This window comes from Polyodon spathula, chromosome 7 (genome assembly GCF_017654505.1).
Source record: "Polyodon spathula isolate WHYD16114869_AA chromosome 7, ASM1765450v1, whole genome shotgun sequence".
Taxonomy (NCBI): Eukaryota; Metazoa; Chordata; class Actinopteri; order Acipenseriformes; family Polyodontidae; genus Polyodon; species Polyodon spathula.
The window spans coordinates 40,486,440-40,508,467 of NC_054540.1; the positions used below are offsets into that span (position 1 = coordinate 40,486,440).

Genomic DNA, 22,028 nt, shown 5'->3' on the forward strand with positions numbered 1-22,028 from the left:
AGGCCATTCGGCCAGGCTATTGGTTTACCACTGTGGACCTGAAGGATATGTACTTTCACATACCAATCAGGCCCGGACACAGGAAATACCTTCGCTTCGCATTTCAGGGCAGGTTCTACGAGTACTGCATACTCCCCTTCGGCCTGTCCCTTGCTCCTCGCACCTTTTCCAAGTGCATGGACTCCGAGACAGACATCGCAGGCTGGTGATATCCCAGTCCTGCTGGAGAACCCTGTGCTGGTGGAGGATCCTCTCCAGAGGAGGTCCCCTGACCTCGGAATGGCATCTCCACCCCAGGGCGGTGGAACGCATCTGGGAGTGGTTCGGCAGAGCAGACGTAGATCTCTTCGCCTCGTGGGAGTCTACGCACTGCCCTCTTTGGTTCTCAATGAGAGACCTCAACAGTCCCTTAGGAGTCGACGACCTGGTCTAAGAGTGGCCGGCTTGTCTTCTATATGCCTTCCCACCGATACCACTGCACCCCGCCTTCCTATAGAAGGTCAGGGTAGAGAAAGCTACAGTGCTTCTGGTAGCTCCTCAGTGGCCCCAAATGCCAGCTGAGACAGAACCCCAGGCGGGCTAATCTCCTCTCTCAGGCCCAGGGCGATCTGTGGCACCCAAACCCACAGCAGATACAGCTATGGGTCTGGCCCCTGAACGGGAACACCTGTCAGCTCTAGGGCTGTCATCGGCAGTTATTGCCACTATTCAGAGCGTGAGAGCTCCCTCTACCAGGTCGCAATACACGTATAAGTGGCAGTTATTTCAGGACTGGTGTCTGGCCCAGGGCCAGGACCCAGTTACCTGCTTCATGGCAGTTATCTTACAGTTTCTCCAGAAACTATTAGATGACGGTAGGTCCCCTTCCACATTGAAGGTGTACCTGGCAGCCATATCTGCTTGTCACACACGCATAGGTGGGTTATCGCCTGAAAACCATTTCCTGGCGTCCCAATTTCTTAAGGGTTCAAGGAGGCAATATCATCCCAGGACATCTAGCCTCCCCTCGTAGCGCCTTGATGTGGTGCTGGAAGCCCTTACAAAAGCCCCATTTGAGCCACTCCACACTGTGGATCTGAAGCTCATGTCTTTAAAGACTGTGTTTTTGATGGCTATTGCTTCAGAAAAATGGATGAGTGAGCTGCATGCACTTTCAGTGCACCCTTCTTGCACTCGCTTCGCTGGAGACGGGTCTAGAGTCTCCACGCAACCAAACTTGGCATTTTTGCAGAAAGTAATATCCCCGTTCCACATGAACCAATCTGTGGATATGGCGACGTCCTGGGCTCTCTTTCTAGGTGTCCTAGTGTCTGAAATATGTGCTGAGGCTAGCTGGGCTATGTCACACACTTTCATGAGGTTCTACAGACTGAATGTGCTGGATTCCTCTGCTTCACTTTTTGGAGCTTTGGTCTTAGACTCTATTACACCAGTGGAAGAGACCACTTACTGTTAGTCTGGATTAGACTGCTGTACTCTTTGAGTACACTCTCCAGAGTTACCCATGTGGTAAGAGTATCCCGGTACGATATCGTACTGTTAAAGTTAGGACATATGTCTTTCGAACCACACGCCTAGGCGCTGTTCCGTGTATATTTATTACATGTAGACCGATCATGTCCTACTGCCGCATGGTCTCCCTCGCGACTGCTTTGGTACACAGTACTCATTAGTTGATGGCTATTTTTGAATTGAAAGAGAAAGTAAGGTTGCGCCTGCAACCCCGGTTCTCTGAAAGAGAAAATAGCCATCAAGCAGTGAGGTCGCTTCAGTAGCCCTTGCGGCCTAAAGCAAAAGAGTTTGGGCTTCATACGCTCTGCGTAGTCATTCAGCACCCGAGGAGCAGGGCGCTGACGTCAGAGCTACGGAGGCCTAAAGGCAGCTTTTATATTAAGCTCAGCATAATCCTATCACCTGACGGTGATACCCATTAGTGGATGGCTATTTTCTCTTTCAGAGAACCGGGGTCGCATCCGCAACCTGACTTTTTAAATTCATAAATCAATTTGTATTTTGTATTATCTTGTTATGGTTTTAAACCCCTATTTATAATCTGGACTGAGAAATGAACGCAGCAATTATTGAACAGTCTGTGTACAATGGAGTCTGAAAACTGCTTGTTATTGGAGCGTCATGTGTTATTTGAGTAAAAGTACTGTTACTTGGGAAAAAAATTTAATGAAGTAAAAGTCAAATTTTCCTTCTAGAAAATTACTTGAGTAAAAGTACAAAAGTATCATATCTTAAAAGTACTCAACTATCAGAAGTAAAAAGTAGCCGCCCTTAAATTCTACCCATGGAAATCCACCTGAAAAAAAAAACTTCCTGCAGACCTCCAGTATGTATTCGTTTCTGATATTATTGACTTTTTCCTGCTTGATGGAAGAAAATCCTCTGTTCCCTTTCAATGGAATGACAACCATTATTGAATGGGAAAGAGCCCTTTCTGACCGTCAATCACTGAGCATATATATAAAAAAGCTGTCCTATCAGGGCCCTGCTGTGAGGGGGAAGTCCCTCCCACCTCCTGCTGAAGAGGTGGGAGGGACTTCCCCCTCACCATTTTCTCTCTAACTGCACTGAGACAGGTCACAGATTGCTTTGTGCTTTCTTGTCCGAATTTGGCTAGCACCCCTCTCAAGCCTTGGGCTTTCCTAGCATAGCTGTGCTTGCCCTCAGCGACCACACCGACTGAATTGGCTGCATACCCCGGCATCGACCGCAGTTCTCCCGCCGACCTCAGACTTGGAACAGCGCCTACCTGGCTCCGATTGACTCGGCACTGGTGTAACCATCTTCATCGCCACCTACAGCCCGGCGCTGACCACGCCCACCATCCGCACCGATTGACTCGGCACTGACCGCTCGGCATCAACAGCACTCTCCTTGGTCCTGATCCCAGCACCGGTGAACACCTTTTGAGCTGTCTACAGCCTGGCACCGACCGCGCTACCCATCGGCACCGACCTCAGCAAGGATTGACTCTGCACCGACCACTCGGCACAGACAGTGCTCTCCTCGATGCTGATCCCGGCATCAACTGATTCGGCACCAGTGAACTTCTTCAGAGCCGTCTACAGCCCGGCACCGACCACGCTACCCATCGGCACTTATCACTTGGCACCAACACCGATGTCCTCGATGCTGATCCTGGCACCGACTGATTCGGCACCAGTGAACATGAGAGAATGAAGTCAGTGGTCCAAGGTCCTCCGCAGAGGTCGTCTAGGGAGCTTTCCCACACACCTAGGTCACCCTCTCCTTCCCCACCACCAGTACAAAGGCACAGGCACCTCTCAGGGGAGGTGACATGGTCACCAGCGAGGCAGTACCACTTGAGGGGGCACTCACCAGGGGACAGGCAAGTAGCGCTCTCCTTCCCCACGCAAGCGCAGAGGTTCACCGTCACAGTCACCACCGGGTAACCGGTTCTTCGGCTGGAGACTGAGGCTGGGGCCTAAGAAAGACCCTCCACCTCCCAAGCCCAAGGGAGACCGCCCCTGAGGGGCCCCAGCTGCCACCAACCCCCCTCACAAACAGACTGACCAATGGCAATGACCCATGGCAAGGCTGCACCCAGGACTCCTGGGTGCTATCGACAATGAGACACGGATACGCTCTACAATTCCACATAGGTCCGGCACCCTTCAAGGGTGTGCTCCTCACCACCATCGAACCAGCGAGGGCAATACTACTTCAACAGGAGATCGATGCTGGAGTCAAAGCGATGCCCTCAGAGGTTTTTACTCCAGGTACTTCCTGGTGCCCAAGAGGGACGGTGGTTTCAGACCAATTCTGGACCTCAGGGTCCTCAACTTGTTCCTTCAATATGTTGACAGCACAGCATATCATCCAGTACATCCAACCGGGTGACTTCTTGACATCGATTGACTTGCACGACGCTAACATCTATGTCCCGATCCATCCCACACACAGAAAATATCTGCACTTTGCCTTTCAAGGCAACGCATACAAATTCTGTGTCCTGCCATTTGCCCTCTTGCTGTCGCCCCGCACATTTTCAAAGTGCATGAATGCAGCACTGGCTCCACTCAACCTGTGGGGTATTCGGATCTGAACTATCTGCACGCGCAGAGGCGCACACAAAACAGGTCATAGATCTTGTGATGAAATTAAGGCTCTCAATACATCAACAGAAGAGCAACTTCATACCGTCTCAGTCCACAGTGTTCCTGGGGATGAAACTGAACTCTGTGAGCATGCTTGTCTGACTGTCGGAAGACAGGATTCGGTCATTACAGGACACACTCTCCCTGTTCAGAGAGGATGCTCTGTTACAGGTCAAACTATATCAAAGGTTGTTGGCTGATGGCAGCTGCCTCGAGAATCCTTCCACTAGGGCTGCTGAGAATGCGCCTACTTCAAGCCTGGGTAAATACGCTCAAGGTGCACCGGGTCCGAGAACGATACCGGCTGGTGCGAGTGTCCAGAAGAAGACAGTGTCGGAAGACACTGGAGTGGTGGCTCCATCCTGGCAATCTGCGCCTCGGATCTCCCCTTGGATCCCCTCACAGAAGGGAAGTGGTCACTACAGACACCTCCAGCCTGGGCTGGGGATTGGTCTGGAATGGGAGAGGAATAAAAGGTCAATGGAAGGGACATTGGCAGCAAGCGCACATCGATGCCCAAGAGCTGCAAGCAGTGAACCTGGCGTTACCTCATTTTCGCCAGCAATTAGCACACAGACTCCTGTCCTGGATGTAAAGAAACTTGTGTTCCATCAGGGTAGTTCACCTCCCCAGTGTGGCAACAAGGCAGCAGACCTCCTGTCCAGAAGAGCTCCAGACAGCTCGGAATGGAGACTGCATCTCCAAGTGGTGCAACATATTTGGGAGAGGTTCTACAAGGGTCAACCTCTTTGCCACAGCCGAGTCCACTCATTGCCCCCTATGGTTCTCCATGGAGAGAGATGGGGGCCCCCTGGGAGTAGACATGCTAGCTCACCCCTGGCCACCGGGGCTTTTGTATGCGTTCCCTCCTCTACCATTAATACCCCTGACACTAGAGAGGATCAGGGTGGAGAGAGCACAGGTTCTGCTGCTTGCACCCAGATGGCCGAGGCGCCCCTGGTTTGCTCTCCTCTCCGACATGTTGTCGGGTCAGCTGTGGCAGCTCCCACTGCGCGAGGACCTCCTGAGACAAGCCGAGGGGCTATTATAGCACCCGAACCCAGCTGAGCTACAACTCTGGGTCTGGCCGTTGAACGGAGCCGTCTATTCAGACGAGGTTTGCCAGATGCAGTAGTTGAAACACTACAGTCTGCTAGGGCACCGAGCACTAGAGCCCAGTACTCATGCAAATGAAAAGTTTTCCAAGACTGTTGCATTGCCGAAGGTCACAGTCCTGTGACCTGCCCTATTGAGACGATATTAACCTTTTTACAAAACCTGTTTCACGCAGGAAAATCAGCGTCCACTTTGAAGGTATGCCTGGCAGCAATTTCAGTGTGCCACGACAAAATTGACTCTGTATCCCCCGGGGCACATTTCCTGGCAGTGCAATTTCTTAAAGGGGCTTGGAGTCTTCGTCCTTCCATGAAAAGTAGGGTCCCCAGGTGGGATCTAGAACTGGTACTGCGGGTCCTTATGGGTCCCCCATTCGAGACCATGGCATCACAGAACTGTGCCCTGTTTCCTTGAAGGTGCCGTTTTTAATAGCCATTACGTCTGCCAGACAAGTAAGTGAGCTTCATGCGCTGTCCATCGATGACACATGTATGGCTTTCACAGGAAATGACTTGCAGGTAACACTAAGAACAAATCCAGCCTTTTTGCCAAAGGTGGTATCCCCATTCCTTATTAACCAACCAGTGGTTTTGGAAACTTTCAGACCTCCCCCGTACAAGTCAGAGGAAGACCATAGACAGCACACGCTATGCCCAGTTCAGCCCATTCTACCAGAGGCCAGGCAACTTCGTGGGCTCTCCTTCATGCGGCCTCCTCAGATGAGCTATGTAATGCTGCTACATGGACAGGTAGACATTTGCGCATTTCTACAGCCTTGATGTGGCAAACCAAGCGAGACATGCCATTAGGCATCATGTGGGCTCTGTGTCTATCGCTGTGAGGCTGTACTGTTGGTAATCTGGAGCCACGACAGCTTTGGTACAGCTTTCCATTCGGTAATGGTTGTCATCCCATCGAAAGGGAATGTTAGGTTATTACCATAACCCTGGTTCCATGAGAAAGCATTTTCAAGACCTGGAAATCAGTTTGTCATTTTTCCAGATTTCCAGACTAGCATACAAACCCTGTGAAAGAACAAGTAACAAGATGCTTCTGGGAAATGCAGTGGAGTAAAAAATACAACATTTTCTAAACAAACATACTTGATAAAAGTACAAGTATCCCAAAAAATAAAGTACTTAAGTACAGATCCCAAAAACAAATACTTAAGTAGTATAACAAAGTATTTCTAGTTCATTACTTTCCACCTTTGAATTTATATGCCTTTGTGTAGTATTACTTGTAGTACTAGGGTTTTGTAGCAGGTTTTCATCAGCAGTAGCTGGATTGGGTGTTTTGTTGAGGATGGTAAATATACCCACTCCGACATTGATACATGCCTAAATAAATCAAAATGTTCATAAATAGACAGAGTTTAGGTTGTTTGTCAATTTAGCTGTAAGCAGGAATGTCAAATCCGTTATACATGCGGATTGATTTTAAATTTGATGCACAGCTGGTGCCAAAAAGTTCCATCGGGCATCTACCGTTTATTCGAGCCTGCTAGAACTGGAAGTTGACTGGCTGACGGTACTGAATCATTTTCTAATAAAGAGGCGGGTTGTTTTGAAGAAGAATTCCAAAACAAAATAGTACATCAATTCAATTTTATAAAGTAATGGATGGGCTGCCAGTAATTGTAGCGCAGGCCATGTGTTTAAGATCCATGCTTTAGAGTATTAACTATTTATTTTAAACTTTGTCATTCAGCTTGAACTGCAACCTATTTAATAAACTGTCATTTACACAAAAAAATAAACTGCGATTTACATAGGATATTGTCTTACATTTCCCACAGAGGACAGGTTTACAGGACGTGTGCTATTGATTGTACCCACATAGCACTGTCACTCTGATCCATGGGCCTCTCTGCAGGGTGGGAATGCTGACAAGGAAGAGAATTGAGGCTATGTCTAATCAATCAACATTTTTCGAGTAAGCAGAACAAAAACAAAAATACATCATTGCACAACATTACTGTATATGCATTAAAGGAGAAAGGAAAAGGGCTTTTACTTTTTTTTTTTTTACATCAGACAAGGAATACATGTTAAAATTAAAAGGTAAGCAGTGCAGTTTCACTTAACGTTGCCTCTGCCTGTCTTGCTGCTGAGTGCTGTGTTTGTTGATCACTCATTTTTGGTCAGCATAAGCCACCTCCACCTTCACAATAAGCTACTGACGAAAAGATATGCCTGGACTGCTGGGGCTTTTGATATCATGGTGGTCACGGGTAAGTCTCTGACATTATCGTGCACATTAAATTAACGCTCACAATGCCTGTAGTGTGCACGGTATGGTATGTACATTTGTCAAATACTCATCCTTGCTGGTTTACAACAAACCTCTGACAAATTTACTTAAACAAGTGAGTCAGTGACATTTATAAATTCAAAATTACAGCCATTGGTAACAGGAAAAAGTAGATCACTATAATCTCTATATCTCACTGTATTCAATGTTAAAATGTAAGTTTGATACAGACCAATAGCATACATCCTTATAACCTGAGAATTCTCCACTCTTGAAGTACATGGTGCTAACAAAATAATCCCTGTAAATATCACCTACTAAATATTGCTATCAGTCTTTCCTATATGAACAATGCACACAATATGGAGAAGTTAAATTCGATTTTTTGATGGTGATTTGTTTGAAGCTGTTGGAGAAGAATATTTATTGAACACTCTTTGCAGATACTTCTATGCTGTACTTCCAGTCAACTTTCTAATGTCACATGTTTGTCATAAAATCACATCAGTCATAGGAAAAGCTGTGTTTCATACTCAGATGCAAGGCTAGCTTCTGGGAGTGTTAGTTCTTTATAAGAAACTAAATTGCAACAGTTTTTTTTACTAAAACAAATCAGGCAGGGCCTTGTTTCCAGGGTTCAGTTGCTTGGCAACATCTGTTTTTTGTAGGTTAGATCTGATGCACAAACATTCAAGTTAAGATACAGCTTACTTTACTGTAAACAAGCTAGCAAACTCTATTTATAGAAGTCCAACTCAATTCAGGTGCACAAGGTTCCATCTAAATGAACTGCACGCTTTGCTTGTCACAGCTCTTTTCACTACCAATGTACTTGACAGCTTATTATGTAACCTGAAGGACCTGCACACCTAGAGCGCTTCGTAACGTTAGCTACCATTTTGAGTAGCTGACTTGGTGGGCGTTTCAAAATGGCGGAGGTACAATGCCAGTGCAGCAACTGTGGTGTAATTTCCCTACATATTGGACTTTTTGACAAACATATCGTATGCATTCTTTTTCTTAAAAAAAAAATTATTGGTTTATTTAAATTAACAGCGTAATCATTTGACGATTTTTCATTTGAAACTAAGTGAATCTGCAGCGTCCAATACAACATTCGAAATGCTCAGCATGTTATTGTTTGTTCGGTCGGCCTTACATTAAGGAATATTTTCTTAACTGCATTTAAAAAGAAAAGCAATGGACGATTAGCGCTGTGTTAAAGGTGAACTGCATGTAACGCAAATTTTTTTCTTCAATAATTTTGCTATTTCTGCGAAATTAGGCTTCACAGTGTATCTCGGTTGAACATACACAGCAGTATAGACTACAACGAAAATGTGAAACCTTCTTTTCATGGCAGAATGGGGACATTAGAATAAGAGCACTTTACTAAAATTAAGAACTTTTGCAGTGTTACAGAGGAACAGACAAGGCAGATGCAGGAGTGCATGGTACCTGCGGTGGAGAAACTAACTGCTAAAGTCATTCACAGATGTATTCAAAGAATCACGGAAAAAAATAATTTCTTTGGAATGTATACAAATTTTATTGGGTTGAATAATTGTTTAAAAAATAAATTGTTCTATTTTTGGGCAGTTTTTAATTGCTGTACAACAATACTTTTGTATAATACAAATCTTAATTGCAAGGGTAAACGGCATTGTAGCTACCTGTAAATAAAACATGCAATATGCAACAATCACAGTACTCAATGCAGTTTTCAATCTGTACAGGACTCCCGCATGGTGTGTCACTGCCACTAAAGCCATGGTGTTGGATTTCGATGCAAGTGCAATAGAGGCAATAAATAGCAGATTTTCTGCACAATCTTCCATAAATTCATCCAAACAATGCTAGTGCTGTGTTTTCCGCCATATTGAAAGTTCTCTCTTCATAACACACTGTTCAATAAGATTGAACTTAATTGAGATTGTAATTACTCTTTCTCTTTAATAAACGGCACTTTAAAGCACAAGTATGTTTGCAGCGTCCTGATTAGCACAATTAGTGTGTTATATCCAAAAACAGTAATCAGTCATCTGTTGGCCTTCTGGATATTTTCAGAATTATATACACTAGTTGACTAGTCGAACAGCAAAGTGACGGTAGACTCTAGTGGTTTCATATGGATAGAAGTGTAGTTATGGATGCAAACCATTAACATATAAAACATGAAACAGACATTTGCATATAGAACACCTAATAACTGTTTTACCAGAAAATGAATTGATTGCGTTTTCCAATGGGCCAAGAAAAAACTACTTACAACATCTAATTTACCTGGGTTGTTATATTTTAGGTTTGGTTTTCTTTATGATATAAATTGTTCAACTGATGTTGGAGTAAAGAGCTTTGAGAATACCCCAGTGTGTTTAAGGGTCCAGTAATTAAACATTAGCAATCCCTTGAAAAAAAAATACTTTAGGGGTTATATTATAGGGACCAAACTAGTAAAACAAATTGCTAGCCATAGATCTGCTAAGCTCTAAAGCTTTACCCAGCAGACCATGCTGTAATCCAGTACTTATGTTAGTATTGATTATTTTGCATTCCCCACCCCAGTGGATGATGATGATCATGATGTTATGAAAGCTCCCTTCTCATACCTGGGGATCTGCCAGCCGGCTGAGGTCTGGGTAAAGATAGAACTTGATTCCTTCAGCTGCCCCCGGCAGAGTCACCCCTCGGATCATGAGGATCACCAACATAACGTAGGGAAACGTAGCGGTGAAGTACACCACCTAGAGGAAGGAAGGGGGGTGGCACATTTATACTGTGTTAACAGATGTTTCAAAAATGTATTTTTATACATGACTAACTTGTAGTCAAAGGAGTGGAAAGAGTTTAAAATCCATCTGTGAACAGCATGGCTTTGTAGGGGTGACATCAGACCAGAAATGCAGACTCCAAACAATTAGGAATGCGGTGAATATGTGATGCTACGACGTCCAGAGTTTTATTGCAAATAATAAACAAAAAGGTTTAAACAAAACACATAAAACAGGACACGGCACTTGAGGCCAAAATAAAAAATTAAACAAAACGGACAACACTGAACAAGACAGTTGTAGCAATTGCTCTCAAAACCCCCAAAAACTCCTTCTCTATACTGTTCTCCACTCACAAAAAACATGTAACATGTAGCTTTTATGCAGCTGTACCAAGACTCGATTGCTAATCAATCATTCAATTGGAGTCTCGGTACAACTGCATGTGAATTAATAAAAGTGCAATTCCCTGTGCTCACATATTATACTTGCACATGAAGTGCTGTGCAATCCTCGTGCCTAAAAACAAAATATACATTTTAAACACTTGTGCTCGCAACCCATATTTATATCCCATGTATTTTATACATAAACACCAACATTAAACACACTACATATAACAGAAAACAATTATAAACATAAAGGGGTGGGACACTCCACCACACCATCTTATTGGCATCATCAACATTATCACTGTTTCTGTTGTGTTGACAATCTTTTGTCTCTTCTCTTTACAGCATTCTGCATCTAGATTTGTCAGTATATATATACACACACACACACACACCAAACTGTTTACAAGTGACTCAACGGAGTATGGAAAGATGCATGCTGGGTATAACAATAAGAGACAGGAAAAGGAAGGAATGGATAAGAGTGCAAATAAAAGTATGGCAGTGGGCTGGACATGTAGCAAGAACAGTAGACCATCGCTGGACCAAGGAGATACTACACCTTCACCTATATCGTGAACACTGGACCACATTTTACAGCAAGGACTATCTTCATAGGTGGGACGAACTGCACTTAAATAAAAAGAGAACCAATCTACTTGGAGAAAAAATCCTCAAGCAGGTTCAGAAGCATTTAAACTAGAAAGGAATGGGGGGGGGGGGGGGGGGGGGGGGGGGGGGTCAACAGAAGGGAGTCTGCATCAAAACAAGGGCAACATCTCAGGTAAGACAGCCATTCAATGTATTTATCTAAATGTTAGAAGTATCAGAAACAAAATGTTAGAACTTGAAGCTACTGGTCACTTTATATCTCTTGGGTGCTGGTGAATTAAGTATTACTAAAATAACCCTTCAACAACAAACATTTTATTTCATAAAATAAAATATGCCAACATTTTAGAAAATGAATCTATAATTCCATTTTAGGGTTGATAAACCACACATTGATTAACATTGGTCTTGTTATTTCAATCAGAGCACAGATTACTAATTACACTATGTAACATAATTTTTGTTCTTTTGTAAATACAGTATAATCGTAAATCTCGAAAAACTACTCACTTCTAAATCTTTTGTAGTCATTTTTGTATTACTTTAGTATAAATACATGTTAATTTGGATTCATATGTTGTTTTTTTCTGACTTTATGTGAACGAAAAGACACACATTTGCCCGTTTTCCCATTGGAAATAGTGATATTTTGAAATATCTCTGTCCTGGTCACAAAAGCAAAGTTTGTGGGGAATAATAGCCATTTTCTATACTTTTGAGGCATAAGCAATTAGGAAAAAACACTTACTACCCAGGAACAAAAAAAAATAATAATAATTTGTTACACAGTGTTATGTTATTATTCAGCACAAATCCTAGCCAAATCATGTAAATATACCCTGAACCATTTAGTTATACTGCTAAATGTGTAATAACACATTATCCTTCTCAATTAGCACAAATAGAAGGAATCCTACACTCTAATATCCAAAGTATTGCATGAGTAAAGTAGTTGAGCAGTATCACCTGGTAACCTCAAGATTGATTCCACTTGCAGACCTGTCTCTTCCTTATTTGCCAGCACTCTCCCATTTTTTGGATGCTTCTCCTGTACAGATTTTCTCCCGTATTTTGCTAAAAACTCTACTGTTAAACCCCTTTAGTTCAGCAAACCCTTAATTTCTGCAAATGTCATGTATGGTCTATAGTTACTGCCATCCCGTCTGTACCTAGCAGGGTTTAGGATCTAGGTATCTGTATCTCAGGGTATCCCATGCCAAGGAAATGCATGTACATGGATTAGGGAATGGTTAACATGTAGAAAACAGAAAGTACTGATTAGAGGAGAAACCTCAAAATGGAGTGAGGTAACCAATGGAGTACCACAGGGATCAATATTAGGTCCTCTGCTATTCCTAATCTACATTAATGATTTAGATTCTGGTGCAGTAAGCAAACTTGTTAAATTTGCAGACGATACAAAAATAGGAGGAGTGGCAAACACTGTTGCAGCAGCAAAGGTCATTCAAAGTGATCTAGACAAGATTCAGAAGTGGGCAGACACATGGCAAATGACATTTAATAGAGAAAAGTGTAAGGTACTGCATGCAGGCAATACAAATGTGAATTATAAATACCATATGGGACATACTGAAATTGAAGGAATCTATGAAAAAGGCCTGGGAGTTTTTGTTGACTCAGAAATGTCTTCATCTAGACAATGTGGGGAAGTTATAAAAAAGGCCAACAAGATGCTCGGATATATTGTGAAAAGTTGAATTTAAATCAAGGGAAGTAATGTTAAAACTGTACAATGCATCAGTAATCTTGAATATTGTTTCAGTTCTGGTCACCTCGCTGCAAAAAGGATATTGCTGTTCTAGAAAGAGTGCAAAGAAGAGCGATCAGAATTATTCCGGGTTTAAAACGCATCTATTCAATCTATTCAGTCTTGAACAAAGAGGACTACACGGCGACCTGATTCAAGCATTTAAAATTCTAAAAAAGGTACTGATAATGTCGACCTAAGAGACTTTTTCGACCTGAAAAAAGAAACAAGGACTAGGAGTCACAAATGGAGATTAGACAAAGGGGCATTCAGAACAGAAAATAAGAGGCACTTTTTTACACAGAGAATTGTGAGGGTCTGGAATCAACTCCCCAGTAATGTTGTTGAAGCTGACACCCTGGGATCCTTCAAGAAGCTGCTTGATGAGATTCTGGGATCAATAAGCTACTAACAACCAAACGAGCAAGATGGGCCGAATGGCCTCCTCTCATTTGTAAACTTTCTTATGTTCTTATCTGACTTTGATTAAAAAAAAAACTCCTGGCAAATATTGTAAATAAATGCTGGGGCATTTATTTAAAATTTTACGGTAATAATAACATCTGCTGTAAACCTGGGTGGCCATGATTTGGTAAGTAAAATTTAAACTGTTTCTGTAATATCATTCTAAAGCCTTATGTCTTTGCAACCCCCTTTTTTAATGCAATGCTATTCATACATTCATAGCATGGTTCAAATAATACATGACATCTGCAATATTAACATAGCCCCTCTAAGTTTGAGGTTTTTTGTGGAATAGTAGCGCTACTATCATAGCATGCCACCTCTATTTATGTTGCTAACATAGTCATTGATATCCAGATTCACAGCAGATTTCACATGACCTGTCTGAAAAAAATATTTAACTAAACCAAATAAGGACTCATTAAACTGATCCAAACATAATGAAATCCAATGAAAATGTGTGTTTTACATATATAGTGCCATGAAAAGTATTTGCCCCCTGTCTGATTTTCTGCATTTTTCACGTTGAATTTGTTCAGATCTTTTTATGAGTTGTAGTAGTATATAGAGGGAGTCTGAGAGAAAAAAATTAAAAATTTGGTGCTTCTTCCATTTGTTTGGTGTGCAAGGTAATCAAACATGCAATCTTCAGGTGTGAAAAAGTTATTACCCCACTAGTTAACTCAACCCAATTAAAGAGATAATTAGGGTCAGCTGTTTGAATACTTTGGTTAACAATCAGGCCTGCTCAATATAAATCTGACTAACTTTGGCCCTTACCATCAGGTTATAGAGGCACATCATGCCATGATTAAAAAAAATTCCTAAAGACCTCCGGAAAAAAAGTTGTTGATGCCTTTCAGTCTCGAAAGGGTTACAAAGCCATTTCTAAGGCTCTGGGGCTCCACCAAACCACAGTCAGAGCCATGTGGTCCAAATGGAGAAAGTTTGGGACAGTAGTGAATCTTCCCAGGCGTGGCCCAGTTCCTGCCAAAATCTGTCCAACAGCAATGAGTAAAATCATCCAGGAAGTCACAAAGAACCTTAGAACAACATCCAGGGATCCGATCCAGGGATCCAGGGATCTGCAGGCCTCTCTCACCTCGGCTAAGGTCAGTGTTCATGACTCCACCATAAGAAGAACATGAATGCTCATCTCAAGTTTGCCAAAAAGCACCTGGATGTTCCTCAAGAGTTCTGGAATAATGTTCTATGGACAGATGAGTCAAAAGTGGAACTTCTTGACCAACATGGGCCCCATTATGTCTGAAGAAAACCAAACACTGCATTCCACAGTAAGAACCTGATACCAACGGTCAAACATGGTGGTGGTAGTGTCATGATTTGGGGATGCTTTGCTGCATCAGGACCTGGATGACTTGCCATCATTGAAGGAACCATGAATTCTGCTCTGTATCAGAGAATTCTACAGGAGAAAATGTCAGGCCATCCGTCCATGAGCTGAAGCTGAAGCGCGGCTGGGTCATGCAGCAAATTTAAAGTTTTGGAATGGCTTAGTCAAAGTCCAGACCTAAATCCCATTGAAATGTTGTGGCAGGACCTGAAGTTCTGCCACAAGACCAGTTCTGCATTAAAGAATGGGCCAAAATTCCTCCTTGGCACTGTACGAGACTGAGCAGTAACTACAGGAAGCATTTGGTTGCAGTTATTGTTGCTAAAGGTGGTGTAACCAGTTATTGAGTCTAAGGGGGCGATTACTTTTTCACACGGGGTCATTGGGTGTTGCATAACTTTGTTTAATAAATAAATGAAATAAGTATCAAAATGTTGTGTTATTTCTTCACTTGGGGTCCCTTTTATCTAATATTAGATTTTGGTAGAAGATTTGATAAAATTCAGTGTCAGAAATATGCAAAAATGCAGAAAATCAAACGGGGCAAATACTTTCTCATGGCACTGTATGTAACGAGGTACTCATTTAATCTGAGTTGTGCTCTGGGTTCTGATGTGTCTCTAAATCTGCATTTACCTGGAGAATCCTAAAGGATGGGGTTGAACAGACTTCTTATTTCCATTAAATTCATGTGGCAATGTGACCTTTGAACTCATCAGCCCCACCTACTCTACTTAATAACAATGTTGAACAGTTGAATTTAGCTGTATATTTGTGCAAAAATGAAGGAATGCCTGTGAGTCATTTTATATACAGCATATGGATATTGAAATGTGTCAAATAATTATTTATTAATTGTTATTAATAAATAATAATTTTATTATTTATCTCCACCATAAACTGAATAGACCACACAGTTATTTTTCCAAATGTTAATACATGAAGATGAAAAACAATTAGAAACATCTGCTGTAACACTGCATGATTGAACTCAGCAACAGAGCTGCATTCCTCCGTGATTACCCCCTCTTGTCCTTTCAGGGATACTGGAAGTGGAATTCTGCTTCAATGCTTTCAAATCAGCTCTGTGAAACATCAGTCATTTGTTAAGCTGCTAGTAAATGCTCCATCAGCTACTATCAGCCCTTGACAAAGCTTGTTAGATTAGATCTTTTGCCGCACGTGATGGTGATAACACACATTTCTATAACCAAATCAGTTTACTGAAACTTGTAAACCTAAAAACATAAGAGAAATTATGAACAAAAGGAGGCCAATTGGCACATCTATATTCATTAGATTCCTAACAACTGACTGCTGTGTGCTACATGCTGCTAGTGCCTCCAGTTTCTGGTCATACATCTGTACAATTATTCTATGTTTCCATGTTAAAAGCAGACTGCTTGGTACAGTAGAATGCTGGTAGCAACAGGCCAAGCTCACCTTGCCAGTGGACTTGACTCCTTTCCATATGCAGAAATAGCACATGACCCAGGCCAAAAAGAGACAGAGAGCCAGGTCCCAGTGTAATATGCCAATGTGGTCAATGCCTGAAGAAATCCTCAGCACCCGTTTCCTACAAACCAAAGAAAATTGAAAAAAATGAGCTACTAGGGTTATCAGACAGATACACTCAATAGTAAAATGAGCTGTGTGTTAGGGTTATCAGACAGATACACTCAACAGTAAAATGAGCTGTGTGTTAGGGTTATCAGACAGATACACTCAGTATTAAAGTATTGCCTTTTTAACAGACGGCCTTCTAAAAATCAGTTACAGTATTTACTAGTTAATACTGTTAAAAATGCAAATGCAGTACAATCAAGTTTATTTTATATTAAGATTCAACAAACCCTATACGTATCATTGTCAGTCTCGTAGGTAAACATCACACACTAAAGTATTATTTAACCATTTCATTCCATTGACTAGTGTTTAGGTACCAAATGCTATTTGCAAGCTGCATTGAGCACTATTGGCATTACTCTGAGATATGCACATGCATCAGCGGTTTGTTTCATTTTCTACATGTGATTACGTACGCTATTATTAATGTATTTTTAAAATGTGGGCTTTTGGTATTATAAATGAGATGTACTTTTGAAACATTACAACATCTCAAAATAATACAACATTCAGTATGACACCGTACTTTTAGATGGGCCCTGAATCAGTTTTCATACGCAGCAGCTTAAGATTCAATTGCTAGAAAATAAACAAGTCTGTGCACTGAAGTATTGAAATATTTTGGTTTTGAGGTGGCTGATGATGGAATAAGAACATAAAAACATAATAAAGTTCACAAAGGAGAGGAGGCCATTCAGTCTATCTTGCTTGTTTGGTTGTCAGTAACTTATTGATCCCAGAATCTCATCAACCAGCTTCTTGAAGGATCCCAGGGTGTCAGCTTCAAAAACATTACTGGGGAGTTGGTTCCAGACCCTCACAATTCTCTATGTAAACAAGTGCCTCCTATTTTCTGTTCTGAAAAAAGGCACTTTACAGAGCATTAAAAAAGGACCAAAAAGAAAGTACGCAGAAAGAGTACACAGAACTGCAAACGCAAGTCAAAAAGGAAGTTAGAAAGGCCAAGAGAGAAATAGAAATGAACATTGCTAAGGGAGATAAAACCAATTCCAAAATGTTTTTCCAATATTACAACAGCAAGCGAACATTCAAAGAGGAGATTAAATGTTTACGAGATACAAATGGCAAAATTGTAGATGAAGAAAAAAAAATAGTAAATATATTAAATGATTACTTTTCACAAGTTTTTACAAAGGAAGATACTGACAACATGCCCCACATGTCATCCAGTTCCTATCCAGTTTTAAATAACTTTAGCATAACTGAAGCAGAAGTGTTAAAGGGACTAGGAGCTCTTAAAATAAACAAATCCCCTGGGCTGGATGAGGTCCTCCCAGTAGTACTCAAAGAAATGAAAGAAGTTATTTACAAACCGCTAACCAAGATCATGCAGCAGTCTCTTGACACAGGGGTGGTACCGACAGACTGGAAAATTGCAAACGTAATACCGATCCACAAAAAGGGAAACAAAACTGAACCAGGTAACTACAGACCAGTAAGCCTGACTTCTATTATATGCAAACTTATGGAAACTATAATAAGATCCAAAATGGAAAATTACCTATATGGTAACAGGGTACTGGGAGACAGTCAACATGGTTTTAGGAAAGGGAGATCGTGCCTAACTAACTTGCTTGATTTTTTTGAGGATGCAACATCGATAATGGATAATTGCAAAGCATATGACATGGTTTATTTAGATTCCCAGAAAGCTTTTGACAAAGTCCCGCACAAAAGATTAATTCTCAAACTGAACGCAGTTGGGATTCAAAGAAACGCATGTACATGGATTAGGGAGTGGTTAACATGTAGAAAACAGAAAGTACTGATTAGAGGAGAAACCTCAGAATGGAGTGTGGTAACCAGCGGTGTACCACAGGGATCAGTATTAGGTCCTCTGCTATTCCTAATCTACATTAATGATTTAGATTCTGGTATAGTAAGCAAACTTGTTAAATTTGCAGACGACACAAAAGTAGGAGGAGTGGCAAACACTGTTGCAGCAGCAAAGGTCATTCAAAATGATCTAGACAAGATTCAGAACTGGGCAGACACATGGCAAATGACATTTAATAGAGAAAAGTGTAAGGTACTGCACGCAGGAAATAAAAATGTACATTATAAATATCATATGGGAGATACTGAAATTGGAGAAGGAATCTATGAAAAAGACCTAGGAGTTTTTGTTGACTCAGAAATGTCTTCATCTAGACAATGTGGGGAAGCTATAAAAAAGGCTAACAAGATGCTCGGATACATTGTGAAAAGTGTTGAATTTAAATCAAGGGAAGTAATGTTAAAACTGTACAATGCACTAGTAAGACCTCATCTTGAATATTGTGTGCAGTTCTGGTCACCTCGCTATAAAAAAGATATTGCTGCTCTAGAAAGAGTGCAAAGAAGAGCGACCAGAATTATTCCGGGCTTAAAAGGCATGTCATATGCAGACAGGCTAAAAGAATTGAATCTGTTCAGTCTTGAACAAAGAAGACTATGTGGCGACCTAATTCAAGCATTCAAAATTCTAAAAGGTATTGACAGTGTTGACCCAAGGGACTTTTTCAGCCTGAAAAAAGAAACAAGGACCAGGGGTCACAAATGGAGACTAGACAAAGGGGCATTCAGAACAGAAAATAGGAGGCACTTTTTTACACAGAGAATCGTGAGGGTCTGGAATCAACTCCCCAGTAATGTTGTTGAAGCTGACACCCTGGGATCCTTCAAGAAGCTGCTTGATGAGATTCTGGGATCAATAAGCTACTAACAACCAAACAAGCAAGATGGGCCGAATGCCCTCCTCTCGTTTGTAAACTTTCTTATATTGTTATGTTCTTTCGGATGACTACGACTGCATCATGGGCACTAAGTGCAGCTTTGGAATACCAATTCAGAATAGATGGTATCAAAGGATCAATACCCATGAGGATATGATTACATTTCTATTTCAGTGAACCAGGGTTATGATAATAACCTAACATTTTCGCTCATGAGATTTTCCAGAAACCTCAAGCAAATAAGATCTTCAGTTTCACATAAATTGTCTGTGCTTGAGTATCGCCAAGTATTAGTAGTTGTTTTGCAAAATAGCTGTTTGAAAAGGCGACTACATACCAGAAATAAAATATTTATATTCACGATTTGCCACAAATCATTATGGATTGCCTTGTAAATACTGTATTACGAAATTCTAACAAAATGTTCAGATCAGAGGAATAACTTTGAAAAGTCTTCATGGTTTCCATAAATAATTTTCCTGGATTGAAAGCTCTTAAATGTACATCAGAAAAAAATCTCAGTATACACACTTTACATGTGGAATGTGATACGTAGCAGTTCTGGTTTCTGATTAAGTTTAATGTCCCTGGGAGAATCTGTGCAAATCGAGGCCACATTGGTAATCGCTGTTCTGACAAAGTAAGTATCTGCAGAAGGTATGTGTCATCAGCACAAAACAAGCCAGGTTTATTCGCCTTGAAATCATAAAAAGAAAAGAATGACAAATGAATTTTCCATTAATGCGTTCCATAATTTTACCAAGTACCACCTAAAGCATTGTCATTTCTGTCAAATATTTATGATTAAGATTGTCGGTGTTAGACACAAGTCACCAATACATACCCCTCTGAAATAAACATTGGCTGTCCGGCAAAACACAGTGCTCTGACAAACTCATTAACAGTCATTCTGTGCTCTCTTTTATTAATGTGTGTGTAAAAGCTGCAGAAATGGATTGCTTGTCTCTGTTCACTTTCTTGTTTTAGTTTATTGAATCACTTACTTCCAGTATGTTTTATTCGTCAGCATGAAACTGTACCTCAATGCAGCAGTATTTGCAACACAATGCATCCTCTGCCACACTTCTGCTATTTGTAAACTTCAAAACATTGATTTCTTCTGAATATTCATAAACTGGTTTATGTTTTCTTGAAATGTTGTGTATTTCCTAAAAAATAGTACCTAGAAAATACTTCTAAATACTACTAATAGTACTAAAAATTGGGTATAAATCACTAAAAACAGGTTCAGTTAAAAAAAAAATAATACGATATAGGCAGGGGTTCACATAACTGGTATGCAGGTACACACGCGCACCAACAAAAACAAATGCAGGCTTCAGTATTGTCTTTAGGACGCCTATGCATACCGTCAGTACATTTTTAAGAGGAAAGCAGTTTTCAGATAGGCAGTGAGGGTACATACGCTTACAAGGTGAAGCATATTATCTGGCTGTGACCCATACCTAAAAACCTCCCGATTTTCTATTGTCTCATGGTCTCTGGGATCTGTCAACCATCTCTGGGTAATTGAGCTTATTACTGCTGATAATAATTAAACACCAGTCCCATAGTTCACGCAAGGGTTCCAATTCACTAAAAAGTCCATCCCTACTAAACAAAAATGGAGACTGATAGGTGGAATCACTCCAATTCCTAACAAGAATCATTTTTTAATAGACATTTGAAGCAACCAATAATAGCATGAATCTGGATTCACCTGTCCATTCAGAGAAGAGGGATGTTAATTACAGGTAGTGTGAAAGCTCACCGACATTTCGCTTCCTAAACTGAGCGTGGATGACAGGAGGAGGTGTCAATGTTTGAGAGCCATTAAAATATAACTGTGGCAGAGCAAAGCTCTGCCCTTTTTAAATTGGCAGGGATGGGGTTAACTTCCCCTGCCTGCCTGGGTTTATTATGTTCAGGTGGCTGGGGTTGATTAGTTGATTAGGTTGATTAACGATCAATCAGCGCCCAGCCACCTGATATAAAAGGAGGCCTCAGCTTCTCATTTGGGAGAAGGGAGCTGAGGAAGCAGGTTGGTGTTTTGTTTTGTGGTTTTTGAATTTTCTAAATCCAGTGAAGGCATTGCCCAGCCTGGAAACTTTATTTTTGTGAAGTTTTGTTTTTGCTTTATTTGTGTTTGAGTATCTGTTATTTTGCCCTTGTGCACTTTATTTTTGTTTATTTATAATAAAATAGTTATTTTTTTGAACTGCAGTCTGTCTCTGGGCCTCTATCCACTCGCCAGCCTGCCACAATAACACAAACATTTTACTTAAGCATTTTACTTTTTTTCCTTCAGTTATATTCTTCTGTAAATGCTGTTGTGCCATCAAGCTAATGTTTTCAAGAACACTAATAAGTGTTTTGATTTTTTGCTTTCGAATCCCCAGGGCTGGAAACAGAGAATGTGAGATATTCTGGACCCGAGATCAGGTAAACACTATAAAAAATGCACTTTGTTTCTTTGACTTGCTGGGCCACCATCATTTGCAGTACAGCTTGTTAATGCATACCATTGGATAGGGGAGGGATTGAACTTCACTGTCTCATTGCTTGTTTTTTTGTGTGAATCCGATGTATTTGACTAATAGTTATATAGTGTTTTAAGATATATGTTTTTACAACATTTATAAATGTTAAGAAAAGAGTGGATATAAGCAGATCATGTTTCAGGAACTGCATTTATCAGGTGTTTTTTTTCTAATTACTAATAATAATGGAGTGAAAAACTATTTTATTTCTAAATATTTATTTTGAGAAAATAATCAAGAGTATTGTCCGTTATTGCTTATAAAGA

The 22,028-nt window shown here is 41.1% G+C and overlaps 1 protein-coding gene across 1 annotated transcript in view; it reads right to left on the reverse strand.

The window, feature by feature from the left end:
- Nucleotides 1-22,028, reverse strand: part of LOC121318621 (sodium- and chloride-dependent GABA transporter 2-like) — a 135,179-nt gene that overhangs the window by 59,863 nt on the left and 53,288 nt on the right. Inside the window, exons 6-7 of the mRNA XM_041255491.1 lie at nucleotides 16,305-16,437; nucleotides 10,109-10,243 (exon numbers count right to left, since the gene is read on the reverse strand). Of these exons, the coding sequence (XP_041111425.1) occupies nucleotides 10,109-10,243; nucleotides 16,305-16,437 (268 nt within the window). The remainder of the gene's footprint in view (nucleotides 1-10,108; nucleotides 10,244-16,304; nucleotides 16,438-22,028) is intronic.